This window comes from Lemur catta, chromosome 17 (genome assembly GCF_020740605.2).
Source record: "Lemur catta isolate mLemCat1 chromosome 17, mLemCat1.pri, whole genome shotgun sequence".
In the NCBI taxonomy this organism is placed as follows: Eukaryota; Metazoa; Chordata; class Mammalia; order Primates; family Lemuridae; genus Lemur; species Lemur catta.
The window spans coordinates 526,426-550,349 of NC_059144.1; the positions used below are offsets into that span (position 1 = coordinate 526,426).

Consider the following 23,924-nt stretch of genomic DNA (forward strand, 5'->3'; position numbering starts at 1 on the left):
GATCAAGTAGACTTCAGAGCAAGACACAATTACTAGAGATAAACAGGGACATTACATAAAAATGAAAAGGACCACAAATAAGGAAAACATAACATTATGTTTTTAAATGGATACACCAAACATGGACTTTAAATACAAGAAGCAGAAACTGATAGAACTGAAAAGAGAAATAGATAAAAACACAATTTTAGCTGAGGACTTCACCACCCCACTCTAGTAATCTCCTAGACAGCAGATCAACACAGGAGTAGAAGTGAATAATGCAATCAACCCACACTACTTGATAGTTATAGAACAGTCCACTCAATACCAGCAGAATAAACTTTTTTTTCAATAATTGATGATGAATTTACCAAAATAGACCATAGTCATAAAATACACACTAATATATTTGAAATAATGGAAAGCATACAAGTACAGTCACTAAAAATAATGGAATGCACACAGCAATTAACGAGAAAGACAAGGAGAACTCTCTGAGCACTTGAGAATTAAGCAATCCTCATCCAAGCAAGCCATGGGCTGAAGAGGAAGGCTCAAAGGGAAACAGAATATGTGAAACTCAATGCAAATGAAAATATAACATATGAAATTATGTGAATGTGACTTAACTAGTGCTCAGTAGGATATTTGTAGCACTAAGTACTTTACATTATAAAAAAAGGAAAAGCTTTATGGAAAGGAGTAAGGAAACAGGAAAGGAATAACGAAAATTAGTAAAACTGGAAGTTAGTTCTTCAAAAATTATAAACAAATCAAATCAACAAACTTTTAGCAAGAATGAGAAAGATTAAAAGAGAGAAAAAAGGGATCACTAATATCAGAGATAAACACTAAATATCACAGCAGACCCTTTTAATAATTTGTGAATACTACTGAAAAATGAGATGCTCATCAACTCAACTAGGTATAACAAATGGGTTGTTTCCACATCTTTGCAATTGTGAATTGTGCTGCTATAAACATTTGGGTGCAGGTATCTTTTCTATAGAATGACTTTTGTTCTTCTGGGTAGATGCCCAATAATGGGATTGCTGGATCAAATGGCATCAATTCACGAATGGATTAGTAAATTGTGGTATATGTATACCATGGAGTATTACTCAACTATAAGAAATAACGGCGATACAACATCTCTTTGGTTCTCCTGGAGAGAGTCGGAACCCATTAAGTGAAGTATCCCAAGAATGGAAAAACAAGCATCACATGTACTCACCAGAAAATTGGATTCCCTGATCATCGCCTAAATGCACATTGGGGAATGATACCAACTGGATATCAGACTGAGGTGGGGGGGAGTGGGGGGATGGGTGTATGCCTACATGATGAGTGCGTTGCACACTGTCTGGGGAATGGCCATATATGAAGGTGCTGACTCAGAGAGGTGGGGGGTGGGGGGAGGGGATGGAGGTATGACTACATGGTGAGTGCCAGGCGCACTGTCTGGGGAATGGACACGCTTGAGGCTCTGACTCAGGGAGATGGGCGGGACATGGACAATATATATAACCTGAGCTTTTGTACCCCCATAATAAGCTGAAATAAAAAAAATAAAATAAATAAAAAACAAATGGAACAATTTCTGAAGAACCACAAATTACCCAAACTGAGCCAATATGAAATAGAGAGCCGCAGTAGCTCTGTAACTATAAAAGAAATAAATAGAATTTGTAATGAAACACTTCCCTCTCCCCCAAAATCTCTAGGCCTAGATGGTTTCACTGGAAATTTTTACCAAACACTCAAGGAATTAACATCAACATTACATGGACTCTTCTAGAAAATAGAAGAATAAGGTCACTTCCCAAATAGTTTTATGAAGCCAGTATCATTCTGACATCAAAACCAGATAAAGATAGTAAAAAAAAAACAAAAACACACAAATCAACAGACCAATATCACTCATGGATTTAGAAATAAAATCTGCACCCCCAAATGTCAGCAAATTGAATACACCAAGTATATTAAAAGAATTACACACAAGACCAAGTGAGATTTATTTAAGATATCATGCTTGGCTGATTCAGCAATTCAAAACTCAAAACCAGCCACTGTTAGTGATCAATGCTAACATCACCAGTAACACGACAAATTAGATCGTACGTCATATGCTAGGATACAAAGAGAAGACCACAGGATCACTTCTGTGACACTCTCTTAAAAAAACACATCATCTAAATCTAATTGATAATGAAACATCACAAAAAACCAATGTAGGGACATTCTGCACTACTGGACTTTACTTTGAAAGGATTCCAAGTCATGAAGGTCAAGGAAAGACTGAGGAACTGTTCCAGACTGAAAGGGTTTTCAGAGACAGTACAACTAAATGCATCCATGCATCCAAATGGGATCTGTTTGCTATAAAGGACATTGCAGATAAGTAATAAAACTGCAAAAGAATCTGAGGATTACATGATAGAATGTATTCATGTTAACTTTCTGATCATGAAGGTTGTATTGCAGTTATGCAGAATGTCTTGACTTGTAAGAATACTCACTAAGATTATTGGGGTGATGGCATAACATCAGCAATTTGCTCTGAAATGATGCAGGAGAAAATGTTCTTTGTACTAAAACTTGCACTTTTCTCTAATTTTAAGACTGTTTCAACAAGTTAATTAAAAATATACAAACGAATGGACGAATGAACAGAAAAAGTGAAAAGACTTATTAGGTAAACTTTATTTCTCCAGGAAAAAATAGCCATATAAATCAGTGCTTAAAATTAAAATTATATAAGTTTAATGGCACTATAACAATTGTAATACTTCCAAACATTGACAATGACCACAGAACCAGCATACAAAATGATATCTGTCTAAAGCTACATTTTTTTTTTGAGACAGTCTCGCTCTGTTGCCCAGGCTAGAGTGCCATGGTGTCAGCCTAGCTCACAGCGACCTCAAACTCCTGAGCTCCAGTGATCCTCCTGCCTCAGTCTCCCAAGTAGCTGGGACTACCGGTGTGTGCCACCACACCCGTCTAAGTTTTTCTATTTTTAGTAGAGGTGGGGTCTCTTGCTCAAGCTGGCCTTCAACTCCCGAGCTTAAGCAATTTTACCACCGTGGCCTCCCAGAGTGCTAGGATTATAGGCGTGAGCCACCATGCCTGGCCTTAAAGCTAAATCTGTCAATCACTAGCTTTAGACAGGTATCATTGTATCTGTCTAGTATAGTGAAATATCTGTCTGCATAGTGATAAAAATTGTAAAATAAAAGTTGGCCATCGCTGTTATCAGAAACTCCCAAAGCAACAAATGCTGGCCAGGATGTGGAGAGATAGGAACACTCATACAACATTGCTGGTGGGACTGCAAATTAGTGCAACCTCTGTGGAAAAGAATTTGGAGATACCTCAAAGAGCTAAAAACAGAAATACCCTTTGCTCCAGCAGTAGCACTATTAGGCATCTACCCAAAAGAACAAAAGACATTCTATAATAAAGACATCTGCACTCGAATGTTTATGGCAGCTCAATTCACTATTGGAAGGATGTGGAAACAACCCAAGTGCCTGTCAATTCATGAGTGGATTATTAAAATTTGGTATATGTATACAATGGAATATTACTCAATTATAAGAAACGATGGTGATCTAGCACCTCTTATATTTTCCTGGATACAACTTGAGCCCATCCTCCGAAGTGAGGCATCGGAAGAATGGACAAATAGGCACCACATGTACTCGCTATCAAATTGGCACTGAGTGATCAACACTATGGTGCTCACATGGTAGTAATATTCTTCAGGGATTGGGAGCTTGGGGGTGGGTAAACTCACAACTAATGGACATGGTAGGCATTGTACAGGGGAAAAGGCATGCCTCAAATTATGGTTTGGGTGTGGCCAAGTCATAACATGTAACCAAAATGTTTGTACCCCCATAATATCCTGAATTAAATTTAAAAAATCGGCCATCAATTTACTCCAACCAAGTATTGGTGAAAATTTGGTTGTTTGGCTGTTTAAACACCTGACAGGCCAGGCATGGTGGCTCACATCTGTAATCCTAGCACTCTGGGAGGCCGAGGCAGAAGAATCGCTTGAGCTCAGGAGTCTGAGACCAGCCTGAGCAAGAGTGAGACCCCATCCTACTAAAAATAGAAAAATAAAAAATTAACCAGACAACTGAAAATAGAAAAAATTGGCCAGGCATGGTGGTGAATGCCTATAGTCCCAGCTACTTGGGAGGCTGAGGCAGGAGGATGACTGAAACCAAGGAGTTTGAGGTTGCTGTGAGCTAGGCTGATGCCACAGCACTCTAGTCCCAGCAACAGAGCAAGTCTGTGTCTCAATAAATAAATAAGTAAATAAATAAATAACAAAAAAATAAAAATAAGAATAAAAAATAAATACCTGATATTTCTATAGTCTAAGGAGGTAAAACTGCTTTTTATTTGCAAGATCCACTTAAAAGTCTTTCAGATCATAGAATTTTTCAAAAATGGTACATATTGTGATGATGCTGTCCAAAGTATATCTTGATTTATATCTGCCTCATCAGTGGATCCTAGAGGAGAAGCTTTTCTAGAGAAGAGCATCCAGATTCTAATTCAGCAAGACCTGAAAAGAAAAAGAAAAAGGAAAAGAATTCTATTCTTTAGCTAAAAGATTTCATAGGAACTAAGTGTAAGTCAGTAAAAAACAGTTGGAAACTTTATCATTATCAAAAAGAATGAGAAATATGTATGTACAATGACAATACAAAATTACTGTTAAATATAATTTGCCCGCAGTTGCCCACTGAATTAGTAATTATCATTGTGGGTAAGTATCAGAGATTCTGGTTTTTTCTCATTCTTCATTCCCTATTCAACAACCATATGCTGAGGTACTATGACAAGCACTGGAATTACGAGGTGGGGTTGATACAGTCCATATATGATTGTCCTCAACAATAATATAACATGAAAAAACAGACAAACAGGCCACTCCCATGCAGAGTCATAGAGACCACAACAAGTATAAAACAGGGCACTACTGGAACACACAGGAGGCCCATCTGTCCAAGTTTTGTGTCAATATTGTAGACTTTGTGGTAGAGGTGATATGCAAGTTGATAGCTGAAGAGCAAGGAAAAAGCATACCAGGTAAAGGGAGGAGGAAGCAGGGGCAATAAGGAGGAGCACTGTGGAATTCTAAGTAGTCTAGTTTGTGAGATGCTAGAGCAAAGGGGCAGACTAAGGTATGTGGCAAGAGATGAAGTTGAATACATTGACAAGAACCAAGTTGATATGGGTGTTTTTCCCATGTTAAGGAATATGGAACTTTTCCTCAGGGAGAAAGTACACTAATGACAAAGTAAATGATTGATTTAAAATGTCACCAGTCAAGTGACTGCTAATGAACTGTCACTACTTGGCTAAATGTTACTACACGAGCCTGGGGTCTTTTGGCCTTAAATCACTAACGTAATCCCAGGAAGCTGATGATGCCTTGGTTTTCAGAGAATTGTTTCATGTGCTGACTGACAGTATCATAGTGATGGCAGCAGTGAATAAAGTGTAGAGACAGAAAAAAAAAAGATACATAAAGTTCATGAGATTTTTTAAAGCCATGTGGAATTAATGTGGCATAAGAATACTGTTCAGTATGAATGTTAATGTTTTCACATCTTTCATTACATGTGTGTAAGAGGAAGTGTAGTGTCTATTAACCAAACAATAGAAAAGATTGCCACTTGGTATTTATGGTCGATTTCAGAAATCAAGTCATTAATGCCAATTTAATTCATACATTTTCACAGCATACCTTCTTGTAGTTCCATACTTATATTTTGTTCCAACTTGTGTGTCATCTGAAATAAGTCAAATATTATTTAGAATGTTTAAGTAAACCACAGACATTTTCATGGGAATCATATATCACTTACATAATGTGGCTTTAAATATTTGTGGAAACTAGACTTAACTTCACAATTGCTTAAATAGAAAAATAATCACATAAATAAAAAAAACCCTACTTATTTTACATTTAGTTAATAGAGTATATGTGCAATGCTGCTTAGATTAATCTCATAAAAAGTAAAATTAATAATTGGTATATTGAGTATGCATCATTTCAGAAGGGTGACACTTTCTCTTATTAGTACAAGGGTTAGGCAATTCAAGTTATATTTTCACATGAATCTGTTATTTTGTAATTCTTAGCAAAACCCTGCTGTTTATGAAAGTGTGAACAGTTTTTCATTTTAATGAATTTTTCCTTAAAATAAAATTTCTATATCTCTTGAGATGATCATATACAGTCTTTGTTTTTCCTTCTACGTGGTGAATCACATTTATTGATTTATGTATGTTGAACCATCCTTGCATCCCTGGGATGAAGCCCACTCAGTCATGCAGGATTATTTTCTTGAAGTGCTGGTGAATTTAGTTTTTTCTAGTATTTTCTTGAGGATTTTTGTATCTGTATTCGTAAGGGCTATTGGCTTGTAGTCTTCTTTTTTTGTTCTGTCCTTTCCTGGCTTTGGTATGAAGGTGATACTGGCTTTGTAGAATGAGTTGGGGAGGATTCCCTCCTTCTCAAAATTATGGAATAATTTATGGAGTAGAATTAATTGTTCTTCTTGGTAGGTCTAGTAAAATTCAGCTGTGATTCCATCTGGTTCGGTGCTTTCTGTTGTTGTGAGATTGTTTACTACTGCTTTAATCTAGTTGCTTGTTAATGGTCTGTTCAGGAGATGTGTTTCTTCCTGATTGAGTTTGAGAGGTTGTGTGTTTCCAGTAATTTGTCCATTTCCTCTATGTTTTCAAGTTTATGTGCATACAAATTTTCATAGTATTTCCAGATGACATTTTTGGCCTTAAATTTCTGTGGTATCCGTTGTAATACCTCCTTTTTCATTTCTGACTGAGCTTATTTGGGTCCACTCTCTTCTATTCCTGGTTAATCTAGAAAGAGAGCTATCAATTTTGCTTATCTTTTCAAAGAACCATTTTTTTGTTTCATTGATACTTTGTTGTTTCTTTATTTTCCATTTTATTTAGTTCTGCCCTGACAGTAGTTATTTCTTTTCTTCTGCTGCCTTTGCATTTGGTTTGCTTTTCATTTTCTGATTCCTTGAGGCTTGGTGTTAGATTGTTAATTTGTGATCTTTCTGTCATTTTGATGTAGGCATTTAAGACTATGACTTTTGCCCACAGGAATGCTTTTGCTGAATCTCATAGTTTTTGAGAGATGGGGTCCCCTTTGTCATTCAGTTTGAGGAATCTTTTGACTTGAGTCTTAATTTTATTATTCACCCAATGATCGTTCAGTAGCAGGTTGTTTAATTACCATGACTTTGTGTAGAATTGAGTGTTTCTCTTGGAGTTGATTTCTAGTTTTATTCCACTGTGGTGACGGCATGATCTTGTATCTAGAAAACCCCAAAGACTCCACCACCAAGAGATGCCTGGAATTGATAATTAAATTCAGCAAAGTCACAGGTTACAAAATCAATGTATACAAATCAGGAGCATTCCTATATAGCAACAAGTCAAGCTGAGAGTCAAATCAGAGACTCAGTACCATTCGCAATAGCTACAAAGAAAATAAAATACCTACAAATGTACTTACTTAAACAAGGAGGTGAAAGATCTCTACAAGGAGAACTATGAAGCACTGAGGGAAGAAATTGCAGATGACTTAAAATGGAAAAGCATAACACATTCATAGGATCGGTAGAATCATCGTTAAAATGTCCATACATTTCACGTTGATTACAGATTCAATGCAATCCCCATCAAAATACCAATGTCATATTTCACAGATCTAGAAAAAATAATTCTACACTTTGTTTGGGACCAGAAAAGAGCCAAAGTAGTCAAAACAATCTTAAGCAAAAAGAAGAAATCCAGAGGCATCATATTATCAGACTTCAAACTATAAGGCTATGGTAACCAAGACAGCAAGGTATTGGCACAAAAACAGAGACACAGACCAATGGAACAGAACAGAGGACTGAGATATAATACCATCCACATACAACCATCTGATCTTTGACAAAGCAGACAATAATATACATGGGGGAATAGAAACCGTATTCAAAGACCATATAATTCTCCAAATAGATGGAGAAAAAGCATTTGACAAAATCCAGCACACTTTTATGATAAAATTCCTTAACAAAATAGGCATAGATGGGACATTCCTTAAAATTATTAAGGGTATATATGATAAACCCACAGCCAATATCATACCCAATGGGGAAACACTGAAGCATTCCCGCTTAGAACAGGAACCAGACAAAGTTGCCCACTGTCTCCACTTCTATTCAACAGAGTGCTGGAAGTCCTTCCAGAGCTATCAGACAGGAGAGGGGAATGAAAGGCATCTGAATGGGGGCAGAAAACGTCAAACTCTGACTCTTTGCTGATGAGATACTATTATATCTAGAAAATCCCAAGGATTCAACCAAGAGACTCCTGGAATTGATAAACGAATTCGGTCTCAGTATACAAAATTACTGCGCACAAATTAGCGGTATTCATAAATGCCAATAACAGTCAAGCTGAAAATCAAATCAAAGACCCAACACCTTTCACAACAGCATCCAAGAAAGTTAAATATTTAGAATATATTTAAGGAAGGAGATGAGAGACATGTATCGGGAGAACTACGAAACAGTGAGAATAGAAACTGTAGAGGATCTAAACACATGGAAATGCCTACCATGCTTCTGGATTGGCAGAATCAATATTGTTAAAATGTCCATTGTACCTAAAGTGATCTACAGAATTAATGCAATCCCTATCAAAATTCTGCCATCATTCTTTACAGATTTAGAAAAAAATAATTCTATGTTTCTTCTGGAACCAGAGAAGACCTCGTATAGCCAAAGCAATCTTAAGCAAAAAAAAATAAATAAATAAATTGGGAGGCATCAGTCTGCCAGACTTCAAACTTTATTACAAGACTATACTAACAAAAACAGCATGGTACTGGCACAGGAACAGAGATAGAGACTTTTGGAATAGGATGGAGATCCCAGATATAAAACCATCCTCATATTGTCATCTAGTCTTCGACAAAGCAGACAAAATATACATTGGGGAAAAGAATCTCTGTTCAATAGGTGGTGCTGGCAAAAGTGGATATCTACATACAGAAGACTGAAACTAGATCCCCACCTCTCACATAAATCAACTCATGACAGATAACAGACTTAAACCTGAGACACAAAACCTTAAGAATCTTTGAAGAAAATATTGGGAAGACTCTTTTAGACACCAGCCTAGGTAAAGAATTTATGAAGAAGACCCCCAAAGCAATCGTAGCAGCAACAAAAATAAACAAATGGGACCTGATCAGATTAAAATGCTTCTGCACAGCCAAGGAAACTATCATTAGAATGAACAGACATTCTACACAATGGGAGAAAATATTTGCTTTCTACACATCCAATAGAGGGCTGATAAGAAGAATCTATATAGAACTTAAGAAAATCAACAAGAAAAAAATCAAACAACCCCATCAATAAATGAGGAAAGGACATGAACAGAAACTTTTCAAAGGAAGGGAGACTAATGGCCAGCAAACATATAAAATAAGTGCTGAACAACTCTAATCATTAGGGAAATGCAAATCAAAACCACAATGAGATATCACCTAACTCTAGTGAGAATGGCCCAAAATAACAAATGCTGGCGTGGATGTGGAGAGATTAGAACATTCATACACTGCTGGTGGGACTGCAAAGTAGTACAACCCCTGTTGAAAGTAATTTGGAGACACCTCAAGGAGCCAAAAATAGAAATACCATTTGACCCAGCAATCCCACTACTGAGCATCTATCCAAAGGAACAAAAGACATTCTACAATAAAGACATCTCCATTCAAATATTTATAGTAGCACAATTCACAATTGCCAAGAAGTGGAAACAACCCAAGTGCCAATCAACACATGAGTGGATTAATAAAATGTGGTGTGTATATATACCATGGGATACTACTCAATTACAAAAATCAATGGTGAACTGGCACCTCTTATACTATCCTGGATAGAGATTGAGCCCATCCTTTGAAATGAGGTATCACAAGGATGGAAAAACATGCACCACCTGTACTCACCATCGAATTGGAACACTAAGGTGTTCACATGGAAGTAATACTCATTGGGTGCCAATCAGGTGGGGGACTGGGGCTGGGGGGGAATCCACAACTAACGGAAGCGGAACACACCATTATAGGGGAAGGACATGCTTGTAGCCCTCACTTGGGTGAGGCAAATGTATTACATGTAACCAAAATGTTTGTACCCCCATAATATCCTGAATTAAAAAATTCAAATATTTGCTTGATTTAAGTATTTAAAAAGTGCTGTGAAACTGCCCATCAATAGCCTAATTTTACAGTAATTAAGATAAAAATGCTGTAAGTAACATAGCAATTAAAGATATACTTTTACGTAGAAAATGACAAATATTTTAATTTAAAATCTAATCTAAATACTATAGGTTTATTTAATTCCTCAAACTTATTTATCTTGGATTGCTTTTAATAATAAACATCTATTTGTGGTTAAGTGCTTGGATGGCAATCATTGACTTGTGATTAAGGGTGGAAAATTCAAGATGGTACAAAAAACTTTAAAAGGGTTATGAACAATAGCCAAACTAAAATCAACTAGAAAGTAAGCCAAAGCACCTTGCAATATGCCTTTAGTTATTAGGCAATAAGATTCAGTCTCTAAAATCTAACTTAAGTGCTGCTTTTAAAGAAATTTCAAACCTGTCATTTTAGTTCCATATATTGAATAATGTTAATATACAGGTATCTCTTGAAAATGACAGCTGCAGGGACTTGAAGAGAATGGAAAATTTTCACTTTCTTCTCTTTATTAACACAGATAATTATGACCTTTATTTATCATGCATAGGTCGTTTTAACAACACAGTATTTCACCAAATGAGAAACAAGAATTATATCAGAAATCTGAAACCCAAAGGAAAGAAGACAATATAACTAACCTCAGTCAAGTAGGTCTCCAAGTTGGCATCTGAAGTCCATGGGAATGAGGAAAAGAACATTGAGTTTTCTCTTGAAGAAAGCTCTCTGTGAAGACCTAAGCCATTATGAACAGTTCCAACAGAAGGTGATTCTTCATAGAAGAAGGTGCCCGTCTTCATAGCTCGAGTGGGAAAGCAAGTTCCAGTCCCCTGTGTCTCCTCAACAAGATTGCGACTGGACGCTGCTAGTCGCTCAGGAGTTCTGCGAAAACTGCAAAAGACAAATGTTTAGTATTTCATTTTTTCCTAAATGATGGCATTTTTTAAAAAAATTACCATAAGAGTAAATGGAATTTCCCATTAAATAGTGTTTTAACTGTGAAAATGTATCACAGCATGCCTACTGTATGCAGTTATAGTTTTACAATTGTTCTACAGAAGTATGTGTGTGTGTATATATATGTAGTATGTGTGTGTTTATATATATACTTATATATATGTATATATAGGAGAATTTCTACAAAATAAGTAATTCAAGTAAAGCAAGGAGGGGAGAGAAATCTCTATCAATGATGTATGGCTTAACAGGTAACACTTGCTGCCCCCTGGAATAGCCTTATTTATAAGATTCTTGAGGATTCCATTAGAAATACTTGTATTTAAAGGGTAAGGGATAATGAACATTATGAATGTGTTAGTTTGCTTGAGTATAATAGCCATTTCTCCATGTACAAATATATCCAAACATCATGTTGTACTCTTTAAATATATATCATAAAAGGATTATCCCTAAAAAAGGTAGAAATAATTGTATTTAGTAAACCAATGTAAAGAAGTTAATTTACTGAATGTCAAAATGTGCCTAGAGTAGTCATACTCCTTTATTTTTTCAGTTTAAGTTGTAATCTTCCAGAAAGTAGTTAAACTCGTAATATTTCTATGAGCAGAATGGTGACAAGCAATTGTATAACAACAATACCAAGTTATAAGGCTTGAAAAATACTTCAAGGAAAGACTATAAGGTAAGGTTAACTACACGAGAATATTAAGGGGGGAAAAACCATATATAACCAAACAAGAGAGAGAGTCATAAACTGCCCTGGACTACCATTTTTAAAGATAGTTCATTTATTAACATTGTTTTCCAAAATTCTGTTATCTAGTTAGCTTTCACTTCCCACTAATCTCATGAACCTATCTCACTAAAAAGCATGCATTCAAGGCAAATTAATGATCTTAATTTATTTTCTATTCCATATTTTGACTTACTTTTTTGCTTTCTTCAACAAATATTCCCCAGCTTTTCATTCTCCTTGATACAGGGGGTTATACTTTTCCACTTCTCCTTGAGAAAATTTCATGTTGGAGATTTCAGATTCCAGATTTTTAATTGTCACTTCTGTCTGACTCCTTATTGAAGCCACACGATCCTCTTTTATCTGTTCTATGTATTCTTCAGATGCCGCTTGTGACTAAAACACATAAAAAGGATACATTTTTAGTATCCTTTCACCTGAACAATTCCTGTATATTTGTTTCCTTTACTTTTGAATCAGAGAGCTATTTTATTTTGTTTGTTTATTTATATTTTTAGAGACAGTGTCTGTCTTTTATTTATTTATTTCTACTCTTAGAGATAGTGTCTCTGTCACTGCAGCTGGAGTGCAGTGGCCAGATCATAGTTCACTGCAGCCTCCCAATTCCTGGGCTCAAACCATCCTCCTGCCTCTGCCTCCTCAGTAGCTGGGAATACACATGTGCAGCACCATGCCTGGCTAATTTTACTACTTTTTGTACAGATGGTATCTTATTACGATGCCCAGGCTTAACTCCAATTTGTAGTCTCAAGTGATACTCCCAGGCTGACCACCCACAATGCTAGAAGGACACCCATTCTCCGAGAACAACTTTAAATATGTGACAAAAGAAGCTGAGGTTTAATATATTGAACATCAATTATCAACTAAATTGATAATTTAATCGGAATTATAAAAAAAGAATCATTACTAAATTAGTACTCATGAATTCTAATAATCCAAAGAATAATATAATCAAATTAAAATTTAAAAAGTTGAGCAATTTAACTTAAAAAGAAACTTGAGAGTACAGTATAATTTCTAAATCACAATTTTTTCTTTCCCTAATAGTATTGTTTTATGCTAACTGGCCTTAATAATCAAATGATTGTCTAAGGAGCTTCAATATTCTCAAAGATGAATTTATTTATAATTATGATAGAAACTAAAAGATTTAAAGGGAGAAGCATATGCCACCTTCCTTCTAGAAATCTACAAAACCAATTGCTATAACGGAAGTAGAGGAAACACACACAATGAACACATCACAGTATCATCTGCAGTGAAATGAATGAAAGTGCGTTTCACACTTAACTAACCTGCAAAAATAGATTGACTTCTTTTATTTTTTCTACAACATCCTGTGTTGCTCTTTCTTCAATGTCGTCTTTATACATTTTAATTTCACCAAGATCTACCATCTGTTGCATATGGTTTTTGAGGTCCCAAAATTCTTTTTCCAACCTCATGTTCTCTTTCTCTAGCATCTCACATTGTTCTTGTGTTGCTTTCATAGAGAATAATTCCTCTTGATCAACTTCATTCTTGGCATCCAGATAGCGACATCTTGAACATACATTTTCCAGAGATTCCATAATGTCATCAACCTGCATGAATAAAATAATGTAGTTTAATAATGAAGGAAGTAGGCTGAGAATAGGGTATCAGAAAACTAATAACACATTTTGAAATACATTGAGCTGCAATAAAATGCTATCTATACTGTAGTAGATTCTTCAAAGATGGACATTTGAATGATTCAGAAAATCAAGAGCAAAGTTTAAACCACTGGGATTCACAAAATACATACTTTACTCTTTCACACAACATTTACACTTGATCTTAGGACATTGTCTATGATTAATTCAATTCTTTCTTCCTTAAACTTGCTTAGTAGGAAGTCTTATACCCGTTCCTCCATCATTATTCCCAAAAAATTTCTAAAGAAATTTTACAGACATTACACTGAACTATTTTTATGAACTGCAAAGGTTTTACGCTAATTTAATTGCTTTCCAAGGAGCAATGATTCCTGGAGTTACAAAGCAATCATATCTCGTTATAGAAGTTTAATGACAAGATCTATACTCTCTTTTTAATAAAAATGCCTTAATTCTACAGCACTGTCTTGTAATCCTTTGTTACTTTACACAGAATAAGGTAGCATACCAAACAAAAACAAACGAAAATACTTGCTGGGATTTTGGTGGTACTGAGTTGGAACAAATTACTTTCCTTTAGATGGAATGCTGATTTGATTTATAACAGGTGAGTGAAATAGTGATTTTAAGGCATGTCTAAAATTTTTTTTGATATAACTCCCATGAAATTCCCTCTCCAGAGTATGGGTTGGCTTTAGTAACCAGTTTCTAGTGACTATAATGTGACAGAACTGTTGTGTGACTTATAAGGTTAGGTTAGAAAATGTAATTCTGCTTCCACCTGACTTTTCCCCTCTGGGTAAGCTTGTCCTTCGAATCCAGCCACAATATTGTGAGGAAGCACAATCCACATGGTGAATCCTTGTATAGACATTTCAGCTGACTGCCCCAGCTAGAGTGCCAGGCAAAAGAGTAAGCTTCAACGGCCAGACATATGAATGAACATGCCTTTAAGTGAGTCTAGTCCCCAGCTTCAAGTCACCCCCGCTGTTGTCACATGAGGAAGAAATGAGCTGGCCCTACTCAGCCTTCGCTAAAACTGAAGATTGTGAACAAAGTAAATGTTTTGAGACACTGAATTTTGAGGTGGGTTATTATACAGCAATAGATAATTGATACAGATACTGATATTAAATATGGGGTGTTGCCACTAAAAAACAACAACAACAACTGTTAAAACATGTCAGATACCTTTACACCAGGAGGAAGGTGGAAGCTGAAAGGACCTAGACATGAATAAGAATGAAAACCAAAAGGCCTCCAAGGAGACTGTCAGTGGAAGCGTGATGGCCCTTGAAGAGACTGACAGGAAGGCTTTCAAGGACAGTGGAGAAAATGATACTAAAACCTGGAGGAAACTGCACTGCTGCTCCACAGCGGGTGAAAGTAAAATCAATGCAGGAGATAAGCTAAAGAAAATTAAATATCAAGGATCCAGGACTCTCTGGATTCAAATACCTGTTTCCCATTTGTAGCCTCTCCACATGTCGATTTACCAAACATAGATGATCCCTGACTTACGACGGTACAGATCACAATTTCGTGACTTTAAAATGGTGCAAAAATGTTATACATTGAGTACACCCATCTGGAATGGTGGTAGGTCCTGCACTTTAAGCCTGAGCCTGATGCCATATTAAAGAACACTTGTGGCTGGTTATTGAGCTGGAATTGATGTATTTTTGAAGTAAGAGGAATATAAACAAAAAATGTAACCAGAGGGTAGCTTGTGCTGGTTTTAAAACATTTTTCCATTCATTCTTTCATATTCATGCCATAGACAGAGACATCATCGACAGAGCTGAGGGAGGCAACCAGAACTTGTATCCTCCACAGAGAAGAACCAAAACAATTAGATGACCACACCTTGAACAAAGCCTCTAAGAGAGAGCTCTGGAATTCAGCAGGGAAGTAATAGGAACCCATGGAACCATGGAAGCAAAAGAAAGGGAAGAAGCCACTCCAGCTGGGATCAGCTCAGAGCCAGGCCAGACTTCCTATTGTGGGGAAAAGGGAAGGGAATGAACCCCAGTGATCCACATTCCCCCGAGGACACCTGCAATCCAAGCCACAGGGGACCCCTCAGCCCTCACAGTCCCTGAACTGAGCATAGGGAGCTCCTGAGAGGCAATTCACGCCGAGTCCCACGTACCCTCTGAGAGGGTGCAGTACAATGCCATGTTAAGAGCCAAATCCTCACTGGGCTACATCCTGCCCTGGGGCTCAACAGCCGCCACATGTCCTCCCTGGCACCCCACTGACATCCCACTATGTTCCCGTAGAGGGTTACAACATCGTGTACCTGCTGAACCCAGCAGTGCAGATGGGCTCCAAACTTTACATCACACACCACCCTAAAACCCTGAGAATTAGGGGGTCTGGCCCAGGAGGGAAGCTGCCCAAGGACAAAGGGTGCATGTGCACCAGAGCTAGGGGGCCACTTTACTGAGGCCACTGACTATGAAAGCGACTCTGCCTCCTCCAGAGGCAGGGCCATGGTGCACTTGTGCACACTTTCAGGGGACCCCAGGACTGGCTAGTTCATATATACCATCAAGGAGCCTGAGAACCAGCCTACCTAACCTGCTGTGGCCAGCACCTGCATGTACCATATGAAAGCCTGAACACAAGGGCAACTAAACTGCCTTTGCTGCTCCTCCAGCTGCACCCACAAACACCTTCCAGGGCCCTGAGGATCAGTTCATCCCTCCTAGGCTAGCACACATTCTGGGCCTGAGGGTGGGCCTATGCCATGTGTCACCACTGCTGTGGCACCCACAGCCTCGGGGCCTGAGGATTGGCCACCCTACATGCTGCTTTCAGTGCCCACAGACACTGTCCAGGAGCCCGAGGACAATCCTACTGTCCAGCACACAATTCAGGAGCCTAGGGACAACTCTGTCAAGCTGGACACTGCTGACAGCTGCCCACCACACTGCCATAAGTGTCCCCACAAATGTACCACCCAGGGGCCCAGGGACAGGCCAAGCACTGCTATCGTAAAATTGGTGATACAATTGCCACCCAGGAGCCCACTACTGCCATCACTGGTTTGCTGTACACCACAAGGAGGCCCAAAGATCAGCGCCCTGCCACCACTAACACATACCTATGCCACTGCGGTGTGTGTCCTAAAAATCAGTTCTTAGTGCTATAGAGAAGAACCAGGTACCAGGTCAGAGGAGCATCTACTGTGAACTGAAAGGTGATGGATTATCTCAGTTTGCAATGAGGAAAGCTGAAGCTCAGATCTAACCTTCGCTTTCATAGACAGCAAAAAAGTATAAATGATTCTATAAATTATAATGACTTAATAAAACATAATGCAGTGAATAGCAGACTCAGTCAGTGGAGCCTGTGATCCAGATTTTATGGAAATGGGAGTCAAGAGGGAGTCTCTAGGCCACAGACTAAAGTTTGAATGAAAAGTCAAAAAAAAGAACAGACTCTGCCCTTGTAAGCCTGACTTGCCATCATGTCACGGAGTCAGCAAGGTATAAGCTGGCCACATGCTCCTTTAAAAAGCAAAAAATGAAGTTAAAGACTTTCCACTACATTGACTTCTTACTGTAAGACAACTTGAAATACGCAACATGATTAAGAAAAGAGCTCTTGTAAAATTTGATTTGGTGTTGGCATAAGGATAGACATAGATCAATGATTTGAATTATTAACCCAAAAATAAACCCTCACATTTACAATCAATTGATCGTCAAAAAGGGTTACAAACCAATTAAATGGGAAAAGTACACTCTTCAACAACTGATGCTGGGAAAACTGCATATCCACATGCCTTAGAATAAAGTTGGACTCCCTCCAAAGACCAAATCTAAAATTTATCTCCAAATATAACAGCTAAAGGTAAGAGCTAAAACTACAAAACCTTTAGAAGTAAATAGAAGCATAATTCGGTGTGACTACATTTCACAGTGACTTCTTAGCTATAACACCAAAAGAAAAAACAGATTAACTCAACTTCATCAAAATTGAAAACTTCTGTGCTTGAAAACATACCATCATTAAGAAAGTGGAAAGGCAAACCACTGAGAGGGAGGATACAGGATATATAAAGATCTCTTACAATTCATAAATAAAAAAGAAAACCCAGTTTAAAAGTAGGCAAAGGATGTGAATAGACATTTCCCCAGAGAAGATACATGGCTGGCTAATAAGCACATCAAAAAATGCTCAGCATCATTCCTCATTAGGGAAATACTAATCAAAACCACAATGAGGTATTATTTCACATCACTGGGATGGAATCTTTTTTCAATCAAACAGATGGAAAATTAGTATTGGCAAGGATGTAGGGAAGTTAGAGCCCTCGTACAATGTTTACGGGAATGTAAAATGGCACAGCCACTTTGGAAAATATATTGGCAGCTCCACAAAAGGTTACAAATAGAGTTTTCAGATGACCCAGCAATTTGACTCCTAAGTACATACCTAAGTGAAATGGAAAGATATGCGTACATAAAAACTGTATATGAAAGTTCATGGCAGCATTATTAATAATAGCCAAAAAGTGGAAATAATGCAAAGGTCCATCAACTGATGAAAAGATCAATAAAATGTTTGGAATATCCATGCAACGAAGCATTACTCAGTAATAAGACAGTAAGCACTGTTACGTTTTTGCAGGTGGCTGACTAGAAGCATTTCTAACACCACTTATCCTCATAGAAGAACCAAAATCGTGTGTAGACAATCACACTTTGAATATATTATGCAAGAGGGAACACAGGAGTTCAACAGAAAAGTGAAAGGAAATTAAACATTCTGGGAAGCACAGGGAACATAAGCAGCCCATAGGCCCGGGGCCAGCTGAAAACTGGGAGTGAATCCAGGATGCAGGAGAAGGTGACCGAGTTTCTTCCTGTGGTCCACGTTCCCATTGGGGAATCACATAATCCAGGCCATGGGAGAGCACCTTGAACCTCCCCAAGCCCAAGTGTAATTTAGGGAGCAGCCAGAAGAGTGTGAGAGGAAATAAAACCAAAGGAATATTTAGGGCTATGTTGTTCTGCATAGGCTAGACCAGTGCTGAAGTGTAAGTTCAGGGAGAAAGCTTCACGAAGAAGAGGAAAATTGTGTGCCAAGTCTGAATAAATGAAGCCAGATGAACAGAAACTGAAAAGCCAAAAGGACAGCGTGAGTATGGTGGAGAGATGTTGCAATCAGCCCAGTTAACTGTGAGGATAAACTCCAATGGCAGGCAAGTAACAACATGCGTCCACACAGTAACTTGGAAATTAATATTCATTCATTTTCACATTACTCATAATAGCCAAAGAGTGGAAGCAACCTAAAGGTCCACCAGCTAATGAATGGGTAAGTGGTATAGCCATACAGTAGAATATTAATCAACAATAAAGAGAAATGAAGTGTTGACACATGCTACAGCACAGATGATCCCTGAAACATTATCCGAAGTGAAGGAAGCCCATACTAAAGTAATATATTGTATGACTATTTTAATGAAATGTTCAGAACAGGCAAATCTATGCAGACAAAAAGTACACAATGCTTTCCCAGGAAGGGGAAGGTGCAGAGACAAGGGGGAGCAGTTCATCTCTAAAACCTGGACTCAACTGTCAAAATAGCCCACATAATGGAATCTTAACTTCAAAATCCTCATTTCAGATAGGAACATTTCCATTTATCTCCTTCTTCATGGTCTTAAAATGTAGCAACATAAAGATATTCAAATGGTATTTTCAGCACTATAAGTCTCCATTATTAATATTAGTTTATATCTACTGAAAAATTGTAAATTAACCCATAAAAATCTCATAGGTGACACAATGTCTTTATTCAAAGTAAAGCATGTCTCAGCTCTAACTTTTATTAGCTGGAAACAAGGTGCATTTCCAGGCTGGTATTGCAAATACATTTATCACCTAGATATTTTTATATTCAACTAGATTCAAGGTGGCCATAACCAAATATATTGCTTTAAATTTTCTTTCTAGAAGTTTGAAAAGTATGTATTTTTCTTGATACTTACTTCTGCTTCCCATTTTGAATGTTGATACAGTCTTTCTTTTACTTGATTGAATTCATTGATTAAGACATTTAATCTTTCTTCTACTGGAAGACTTTGGTTTCCACTCTGAGCTTGAAGATTTTTCACTTTATCATACAATTGGTCTTGCACATTAATGACTGCCTTGTCCTTATTGTTAGCTTTGTTTTCAGCACCTTCCAGTTGCTGACCAAGCAACATGTTTTCATTTTCCTCTTGTGGTACTCTAACCATGTTTGCCATCTTTTTACTTTTTCCTGTAAGTCTTTCACACAGAACATTTTTAAGTTCTATTTCTCTAGCACTTGAAAGAACCACATCTTGCATTCTCAAGACGCTAGCAGAATCTGTATCTGTATTAGGGAGAAAACAAGATAGACATAAACGATATGAGTACTTTTTGCATATGAAGCACTGTATGCTTAACATTCACCCATTCATACACTGAACAAACATATATTGAGTGCCTATAAAGTGGAAGACATTATGCTCAGCTCTGCAGATAAAACAGACATCTGTTCTTATTTAAATGCTTCCAGTGTGGTGAAGAACAAAGACAAAGTAAGTGACAATTATAAACTCAGACAGATACTGTAAGAAAACTGAGTTCTATGATCACATAAGAAAAACTGATCTACACTGGGCCCAGGGAAGCTTTCTCTGAGCAAGAAGTGGCTACCCTGAGAAAGGAAGGATGGAAAAGAAGCGATCAAAATGAGAGAAGGAAAACATTCTATGGACTGTGGTGAAGCTCCGCTGCAATCTTGTTCCAGCCAACTTAGAGTAACAAGTGCTGGCTGTCCTTATTACCTGAAAGAACCAAAACCAAACAGGTAAGGTACATTAAACAAGGATTTTCAAGACAGTGGACCTTCAGGCAATGGAGACCAGGATCCTTGAAAGAAAGGAAACAAGTGAAGTAAGCCTTATGAATGCCCCAGCTCTCTGCCTTGACCCACGGTCCAGGCCATGAGTAAGGAAGGAAAAACCTCAGGTACAGTCTCCCACACTCCCTGAGTTGAGTTGATGAAACTGACAGTCTGGTAAAACCAAGGCAGACAGAGATCACGGGACAAAACACTGGAGAGGAGAGAGCAGCACAGGGAAAGAAACTGGGAGATCTGCAGAGATCCCCCGTGGGGTATTTAGCAGAGTAATGAACAGTGCATGTGTGCTAGGAAACTACCTAAGACCAAGGGGGGAAAAACAGTTAAAAGAAATAGAGGAAACCATGCCTGGTGTTCACACAGAGCCAGGAAGAGTGGCCATTCCCCTGAGCCAGGCTGCAAAAAAAATCATACTAGCAATAAATAAGCAAATTAAAATTTTAAAACTATTTACAACTTCATCAAACAATGAAATACAGATAAAACTGCTAAAATCAAGAAAACCTATACACTGAAAACTATACAATATCACTGAAATAATTAAATTCAATTATATAATTGGAACGATACCCTCTGGTGCCAGAACAGTTGAATATCAATAACCAAAAATGAACTCAAAATGGAACCATAGATCCAAATATTAATATAAGCCCTAAAACTAGAAAACTTCCAGAAGAAAGCACAGGAGAAAGTCTTTGTGATCTTATGCTGGGCAAAGACATTTTAGAAATGCTATGAAAATCAAAATCCATAATTGAACAAATAGATAAATTGGACTTCATTAAAACTATAAACTTTTTCTCTTTATAAGATACTACCAACAGAAAGAAAAGTTAAACCACAAACTGGGACAAAGTCCTTGCAGAAAAAAAAAAAAAAAAACATTGTTAATAAAGTAAAAGTATCCAAAATGTATTTTAAAAAACCTCCTAAAAGATAGTTCACAAAGAAGTCATACAGATGGCAAGTAAGCATAATGGGAAGATGCTCAAGGCTATTAGTTATTAGGATAATGTAAATTGAAACCATTATGATATGCACAATACACACTCACCAGAATGCCTAAAAATTAAAAATTCTAAAAAATGGCACAACATGGTGTTTGTGGCAATACAGCGCAACCAGAACTGTCAGATACTGCTGATGGCAATGAAAAACTGTGCAAATACTTTGGAAAACAATTGAGTAGTTTCTTAATAAAGGAATATAAAGGGGCATGAGGAGACTTTTGTGAGTGATGGATGTTAACTATCTTGACAGTGGTGATGGTTTAATGTCTCCATATGCGTCCAAAATTATCAAATTGTATATTTTATCTATGTCTTTATCATACATTAATTATACTTCATGAAAGCCATTGATTAGAGCGACAAGCATCTAAGATGGTGGCTGGAACACAGAGAGAAGGAAGGGTAGAAAATTATGCAGTATAATGCTGGAGAATTGAGATCTTTAACCTTATAGCAATGAAAGGTGATAGCTGCGTTTTAAGCAAGGGAGGACCATGATGAGATCTGGAGTTTTCAAAATATATAATTATGGTTGAAGAGTAGACCACAGTTTGGGCTAGGGTAGAAGGGAAAACAGTTTTAAGTGTATTCCAATATTCTAGGTGGGAGTTAATGGCAACCTGCCCTTGGCTATAGGTAGGAGGAGAAGCAGAGTCAACAAAAAGACTGGGCATGCCATTCACACAGAGAAAAGCACAGGGGAATTATCATAACTCTTCAGCTGAGAGTGCACAATATACATTAGTTCTAATTCTACATTAACATAAAGTATATTTCTGGGATGAACTCGTGACTATAGCACATCAGTGCTGTATGGTGCCGTGCTAAGCAATGAGTACATATATGTTACTTAGGATATGTAAGAAGGCCTTACATTTATACAATGGTTCTACCTTTACAATACATTCCAAGCTGTTCAACAAGCAAGATAAAATGCTGATAGTAAGAGGAAGGCAACTCACAATCCTCTGGGGCCGTTGCAGATGACCAAGTTAAGTCATCATGGTCACCCATAGACTGTATTTGTTCTTTTTCCTACAAAATAAATAACACTGCTTCAATATGTCTCCAAATACTCATAGCATAAAAAAATGTACAGAAGTGCTAGTTATCCAACTTTTATATGAATAAAATCATAGGTTCTTCTAAAAGAAATGGATTTTTGTTCAAAGGATACCTTTATCGATGCCTACTGCTTCTTACCACTTTTTCAAAGCAAATGACTTTACAACAAAATGTTCACTATTTTCTTATTTTATGTTGTATAATACATATTCTAACAATATTTTTGATAATTTATTTTTAAATACCTTGTTCTTTTCATTAGGTGTTTTCTTTGCAGGCCTGGAAAATCACAAACAATTTCTTTCAGACAAATAATAAATATGTGAAATACAAAGAATAGCTAAAACTTTTGTATATATAAAATGTCTAATTTTTATATGATAAAATTCATATGTAAATTTATTTCTCCTCTTCAAAATGTTACAGGTAATTATATTTACAGGCAATATAAAATATAATAATTTTTACAAGGAAGTTTAAATGATAGAAAGTAATATGAAGAGATACAGAATATATATTAATAATATCATAACAAAGAATTAAATTTAGATCAAGCTTTCTGACATTCAAAGCAAAAGGAAACACATCTTAGCTACATTATTTGATAGAAAGAAATCTATCAGGGTATTTTTATTGTGATTATTCTCCTTTTCACTAAAAACAAGCTTTTACTGGCACTGAAACCTATTTGGGAAATCATACTTATGTCCTTATATGAGGGAAACGTTTTTCTCATGATGGTATTAGCTAGCTCATTCCGAACTTATTATGCAGATACTATGCATTATTTTAAGCACTGTGCATGTGGTAAACTCATTTTTGTCCTCACCATAATCCTGTGAGGTAGGTGACACATTAGGTATTTTATAAAGGAAGAAGCTAAGCACAGAAAGGCCACAGAACTTGCTCAAGCCCATAAAGCTTGTCCGTAGCAGACCCACCATTCAAACCCGGGTTTCTGACTCCAAAGCATGGGTTTCACCATGTGATGTGAAAGTAACATTTATTTTTAAGTGTTTTAAGTGAGATGATAGCAGAGGAAACAATATTATCATTCCATTTCTTTCCAAAATCATACATAATAATTTCTGAACCTTACAAATGTTTTCTTAAAAGGTTTTATAACCAACCAATTTTGGAAACCTATTTTAATAAACTAAACATTTATTTTTTCTACAGAAAGTCATCAGCAAGCATTCGTTTATCTATTCAACTGTTCATTCATGCATTCAACAAATACTTATTCAGCATATAATACATGTGAATGA

General features: G+C 37.0%; 1 protein-coding gene across 1 annotated transcript in view; it reads right to left on the reverse strand.

The window, feature by feature from the left end:
* Positions 1 to 4,374: 4,374 nt before the first annotated feature.
* LOC123622807 (ankyrin repeat domain-containing protein 26-like) overlaps positions 4,375 to 23,924 on the reverse strand; it is a 34,368-nt gene continuing 14,818 nt past the window's right edge. The window contains exons 5-12 of the mRNA XM_045529427.1: positions 22,902 to 22,935; positions 22,554 to 22,626; positions 19,677 to 20,047; positions 13,328 to 13,615; positions 12,202 to 12,404; positions 10,954 to 11,203; positions 5,753 to 5,798; positions 4,375 to 4,564 (exon numbers count right to left, since the gene is read on the reverse strand). Of these exons, the coding sequence (XP_045385383.1) occupies positions 12,237 to 12,404; positions 13,328 to 13,615; positions 19,677 to 20,047; positions 22,554 to 22,626; positions 22,902 to 22,935 (934 nt within the window). The 3' untranslated portion in view covers positions 4,375 to 4,564; positions 5,753 to 5,798; positions 10,954 to 11,203; positions 12,202 to 12,236. The remainder of the gene's footprint in view (positions 4,565 to 5,752; positions 5,799 to 10,953; positions 11,204 to 12,201; positions 12,405 to 13,327; positions 13,616 to 19,676; positions 20,048 to 22,553; positions 22,627 to 22,901; positions 22,936 to 23,924) is intronic.